Genomic DNA, 6,478 nt, shown 5'->3' with positions numbered 1-6,478 from the left:
AAAATCATCCAATTTACAAGAAAAAGAAACATCCGTGTGCCTATCAATAGCAACATCCAGTTAAAGTCACCGGTGCCTCTGGTTTACCAATTGGCTGATTCTTCGCTTATATAGAGTTGGTTCCCTATCATTGTTGCCTAAAAATTTTGAATCTAAAATCTAGTATAAATTTTCTCAGTACATACGTTGACAAATTTCTCACAACCATTTTTCCAGTGTTTAATTTTATGCATCAAAAAAGGACAAAATATATATAGATTATTGATAAAATAATAAATGAAAATAAAATGAGATGACACAACATCTAACTCAAAAATTTTACAATAGTAAATTAACGAGTCTCTCACCTTATAAATTCTTTACTTTTTCTTATTTTATTTGATATCAAACGAATTTCAACACTCCTCACACTTGTAACATTAATACTTCCCCTAACCAAAAGAAACACACACACAAAGAACATTCCCAACCAACGAACTGAAACCATCATGAACTTAGCTTTCAAAATTTAAACATTCCCATGAAAATGTCGAATGCAACAGATTCGGTGGATGAATAATTGAAATCAAGCTCACAGTCACTTAGAAGATGGATTTGATTATGGTCATCATTAGGAATAATCACTTCCACAGGCTCTTGTTTTGTAGAAGAAATTGATGATGAAAGGTGTTTCATCTCTTTGCTTTGGAGGGTATTATTGTTATAATAATTATTATTAAAACTTAGTAATTTAGAAGATTCTTGTAAAGAAGGAGCAGATTCTAGTTTCATGTGAGGGTAATTGACAAAAGAGCATTTGCAAGTGTGATGGCCAGAATAGGTTGTACGGTATAATGGAGGATCCTCTTGGATTCTTTGAACATGTTTGATGGCTTTGCAATCTTCTTCATTCTTGTAACTGCACTTGTAGTAGCTCCTGCGCAAGCATTTTACCCAAAATCTATCTTTTCTTAACTATGATTAAATTCTGAAACAAATTAGGTCTAAGTTTTTAAGGGAAAAAACATTAGTCATTTGAGATCATCTATTTTATACGAGGTTAAATGCGTTGTCTCTATAAAATATAATAGAAAAAACGTATAAATAATTATATTTTTTTAGAATAAATGCTTTTTTCGGTCTCTAACTATTTATTCGATGGACTTTCCACTCCTAAGAAATCTAAAAACCTAAATTGGTTCCTATCTACTTTGATATATGTACGTTCCAGTTTCTATTTACTTTGAGTAAATGTCTTTCCGGTCCCCTGATAATATTCCTTCCGATTCCTAATCAAGGACTGGAACGTACATATATCAAAAAGTAGATAGGACCGATTTAGATTTTTAGATTTCTTAAAAGGTGGGAAGTCCATCGAGCAAATGGTTAAGGACCGAAAATGACATTTACTCTATTTTTAATACGTTTTTTTACAAAAAAAAAATTGTTTTAAATATGTGTGATGAATTCAATTTCTTTTTTTACTTTTATGTCATGATTTTTAAAAAAAATTGATATTAGAAAAAACACAAATAGTCACAAAAAAAAACAACACATAAATAATTATAGACAAAAGATAAAATAAAATTACATCTGAATTTTTGGGACATGTGATCAAAATTATATCAAAATATTTGAAACAATATTAAAAAACACTCAAACATTGTCATTAACTATTTATAATTCTCAAGATAAACTAAAACATTTTTCAAAAATCAATGATAAAATTGAAACAAGTACCACATTAGACACAAAATGAAAATCCAAATCAAACAGTTAGAAGGTAATTTATACTCTTTTTTTCTTAACTAAATATATAATATGAAACGCAATGTGGAGGAACATGTACCTTATATATCTGCAGTCCTTTGTCTTTTTCTGTCCATACTTTCTCCATTCAAGCCCATCTTCTGATAGAATCGCGTTGTCGATACTCCAAGTTGGTGCAAATGATCTTTTGATTGCAAAGAAAGAAAGTTTTGGAGTGAGAAAATTTTAAACAATTTTGTAAACAAAATTAACCAAAATATCTTCAATTATGTTTAAAAAAATAGAATTAACAGTGTTTATGTTATGTGTCTCTAGTCTCTACCGATTGTTTTAAGTTTTTAAAATAAATAATTTTATAATATTGTATTATCTCCTATCAAAAAAAAATAATTTTAGTATAATTAAAGTGAATAAAACAGAAAAAAATTGTAAAAAATTCACATTTCAAACTTAAAAGAGGCTCTATTTTAATAGATTAAGTTTTTGAAATAAATTATTAACAAAAATAATGTTTTTGTCTTTGTCTTTAGATACTCTTTATGTTACTTATTAAAAAAATTAATTATTTTATTGGTTTTTATAATTTTATTAAATTTATAATTAGATTTTTATATATATTTTTTAATTGAATTTTTATACTGTTTTTTGTTTTATAATTAGATTTTTTTTAATATAAAAAATATTAGAAGCAGTATAGTGATCCAATTAGGTTTTTAATTTTAGAATTATGTTTTTAATTGAAAATATCCATAATTAAGAATTTATGTAGATTTTTTACTACATACTTTTTGAGATAAAATATTTTGTTAATTATAATATTTTTAATATAAAAATAACTTAATTATAAAATTAAAAACAGTATAATAATTTAATTTAAAAAATATATAAAAATCTAATTATAAATTTAATAAATTATAAAGACTAATAGAATAATTATACCTAAAAAAAATTACTAATATCACTGTTAGTTCATTATACATATGAAGATAAATAACATCATTTTATTAAGAATATAATTATTAATTTTTTTTTAATTTCTGAAAAAATAATTTTAATACTTCTATATATGACCTAAATATTCAAAATTCTATCCTTATTAGACGTCAAAAGAAAAAAACATTACCATAAGGCCAAAAAATAAAGAAAAAATGTCTTTGCAAAAATTTATAAAAACCCAAAAAAAAATTCTTATACGAATGGAGATTAAAGATATAATCATTAACGTGATTCTTCCTATTTGCTTAAATTTTTATGAAAAATGATTTCATGATACATTTTCTTTACTATGTGTATGATGACAAAAAGCAACAAAGGCAAAGCCTATATTCAATTGAAACAAAAAAATGTTAAATTGAACCCATAAGTGGAATTGGATACAAGTTAATTACCTAGACCCACTGAAATTGGTCCCAAAACCCGCATATATTGGCATGCAAACAACTTTACTTTCTTTATCATAGAGACTATAAGAATGATGAGTTGTACTGTATCTAGCTATTAATATTGTTCTAAAGAGATATTTATATTTCAGTATCATCCAATAATGAATTAAAACTGTGTAATATTGTGTAAGTTTTGTCTTAAAAAGATTTTTTCTATAATTGGACTGGAAAAAAAAAAAAGAAAAAAGGGCAAAATTACATCAAAACTTAAACAATCCATACTTTGGACATGTAACATACTACTTTTAGGAGGTTTAAAGTTAAAATTAAATATTAAAAAGGCCTTAAAAAATTTATATAGCTGACAAAATAATTTTAAAATATACAAACAACAAATAAATTTTTGGAAAATTTAAAACATAATAAAAACAATTATAGATTAAATATATATTTTAAAAAATTCAAAAATCAAATTTTAATACGGTTTTCTCAAATATTATTAACAAAATAAAACATTTAATTTTTATCCATATATAAAATTTGGTGGTTTTTCACCAAATAAATCTTTTTGATTATTTTTTGAATAATAAAATAAATCTAAAAACTGGTGAATTTTTTCTTTACACATTTTAAATAGTTATGGGAATTCTTGTATTTATCAAAGCTTCAACAATTTCATCATCAATAATAAGACCCACCCAAACTTTACCTAATTTGCATGTTCTCTTAGCCTCCTCCCTTAGAACCTAACTAAGATATATATATATTTTTTTGTCCCACCTATAAAATAAATGATGAAAAATTACACTTTACCCTCTAACGTAAAATTCAAAATTTAGGGGATTCAAATCCAAGGTTGATTTTATCACACTAAGTTTTCTATATTCATCAGTTATATGATGATTTTATCATTCTTTCCCTCTATTGATGTTTACTATGTTGGCAATGTTGTTGGCTAGAGGGCACAAGGCATCAACTACTGCAGTAGTTGTTTCAAAATTTTCCCTTTCATAATAGGGCAACAACGGAATATATCTAAATCCTAGCTAATAGATTCAAATAGCTGTTAAACACATAAAAATATTCACACCCTAATGCCCGCAATTGTGATAGCTGCAACCGTTGTCATATTCATAATAGAAATAAGAAATCAAAATCCCTAATTTCAATCTTAGCGGTAGATTATTTGAAAATTTATAGATTTTAGATCGTAACATACAGCAAAGGAGCTACGCATACATACATACATAAATTAGTAACTATTTTTTGTTAGGATGTAAATTGTAATCATTCATGTGTTTCTTTGTCTTGTTAGTTTAAATCTAAACTTTTGGAAAAAGAAATTTTTATGACATAATATGAGAGTTTATATAATTTAAAAATCTAAAATTTGATCTTTATTATCTCAAAAAAAAATAATATAAGATAAATATAAAAAAATATGTAAAAAATTTACATAAATATTTTTTTGAATTAAATATTTATATTAATGATTGATTTTGATAATTAATTTTAGTGTGTACTTAATTAACATGATTGAAATAAATGATAAATATGTAGAGAATATTAATTTTAAATAATTAATATTAGTAGATTTTTTATTATAAATTTATTTTTAATTCTTATTTTACTAAGAAGGTAGAATTTAGAATTAAGATTTAAAATTTAAAATTTAAAAATAAAAAATAATTTAAATACTCCTAAATAATCAGCGGAATGTAGATGAGACTTACTTTCTCTTGTGGCATAGGGTTGGTGGTCTCTTACTTTTCTTGCAACCTTGATGAATATCAGAGCGGTTATGTTGGGTGTCGCTGTTGAATAGCAAGAGGGTGTTTGTGAATGATATGAAAATCTTGCGCACAGCATCTTCAACAAAAGGCATCTTCACCATTGACCTTTCAATTCCTTCTTCATTTCTATTGGATTTATGAATAATAAGTACTTCAAGTAGCTGTTTTGCCACGTCACGCCCTCTTATTAGCTCTTGTTCTATTGCCTCCTTTCTCCCACTGTTATTATTCTCCATTATTCTTCACTGGAAAGCTTGGACTTCGTTTTCGGGTGAAGGTAGTGAACCATGGAGAGATGTTGGTTTAAATTCAACATCACTCTGGCCACCACCCCAAAATTAAAAATTGGACTAAATCCCTATTTTGGTTATTGAGATTCACGCGATTACTCATTTTGGTCCCTAAAATTCAAAATTACCCATATTAGTCATCTAGATTTAAGTTTAGGCACCAATATGGTCCCTCAATTCTTTCTGACGATGATTAGGCAAACGAAATACTGAGATTGCACCCTCCCTGCCACGCTAGATGATGAGTAAACGACATCATTTACCTTTGCTGTCCAAACAAGTTAGAAATGAAGAATAGTAGAGGTAGAGAAAAAGACGAATATTTTATTTTGGGTCTCCATTGTTTCTTCTCCCTTTATAATATACAAAACGACGATATTTCTGATTTTTTTGGGTGCCAAAGATAAACGATGTCGTTTACCTATCATCCAACGTGGCAGAAAAGGTGAACTTAAATCTGAAGGATCAATATAGATAATTTTAAATTTTAGGGACCAAAATAGATAATCGCGTGAATCTCAAGGACCAAAATGAGTATTTAGTCTTAAAAATTGCTTGTTATTCACGGTTACATTGGGAACAAAAAGATTCCTAATATGTAAACCATAAATTGAATATTCTTCTCTTATTTTAATTTCTATTAAATTGGTACAGATCGAGGAACAAGATCGAATAATGTCTATTTCTTCATTAGTAAATATGAGTGTCTACTGTCTAGTTAAACAAATGAAAAAAAAAATACTAAATATTAATTTTTTTTAAATTGATTTTATTTAATTAAACGGATAAATAAACGGTCCCAATAAATTTTACTGTTTGAGATGTAAGTTTTGGTGTTCCACTGTGACTAGGTGCCAATCCAAGAATGTTATACACAGGATCAAATGATAAAAAATAATAAAGTAAGAGATGGGAAAAAAAAGATATAATTGAATGAATATTTAAAAAAAAAATTCACAAAGTGAGATATTACTGAGTAAGGATGTGTATTTGGATCCGATTTGTATATTAGCAGTGTTTATTTGAATTTAATCTGAAAATTGTAGATATGAATCTGATCCGTAATACTATCGGATCTGATCTGCATACTCATGGGATCGAATTACGAATTTTATATTGGTATCCGCATATCCGCGAATTCACAAAAATAAATAAATAAATATTTTTTATATTTTATTTCAACTAATAATTATCATATATAATGTATATTTATTTTTAGTATTTAAGAAAAGTATATTTAATATTATTTTAAAAATAATATATT

General features: G+C 26.0%; 1 protein-coding gene across 2 annotated transcripts in view; it reads right to left on the bottom strand.

The window, feature by feature from the left end:
- Positions 1–472: 472 nt before the first annotated feature.
- Positions 473–6,478, bottom strand: part of LOC110273813 (probable WRKY transcription factor 38) — a 64,363-nt gene continuing 58,357 nt past the window's right edge. Inside the window, exons 1-3 of one of the 2 annotated variants that reach the window (XM_021126910.2) lie at positions 4,865–5,182; positions 1,829–1,933; positions 473–916 (exon numbers count right to left, since the gene is read on the bottom strand). In XM_021126910.2, the coding sequence (XP_020982569.1) occupies positions 502–916; positions 1,829–1,933; positions 4,865–5,160 (816 nt within the window). In that variant the 5' untranslated portion in view covers positions 5,161–5,182 and the 3' untranslated portion in view covers positions 473–501. Of the gene's footprint in view, positions 917–1,828; positions 1,934–4,864; positions 5,183–6,478 lie in introns of those variants that run through there. The other variant, XM_052252225.1, reaches the window with a different exon arrangement.

The sequence above is a fragment of the Arachis duranensis genome, chromosome 7 (genome assembly GCF_000817695.3).
Source record: "Arachis duranensis cultivar V14167 chromosome 7, aradu.V14167.gnm2.J7QH, whole genome shotgun sequence".
Classification (NCBI taxonomy): Eukaryota; Viridiplantae; Streptophyta; class Magnoliopsida; order Fabales; family Fabaceae; genus Arachis; species Arachis duranensis.
Note: the sequence above shows the minus strand (reverse complement) of the source record. Positions and strands in the feature narration are given on the sequence as shown.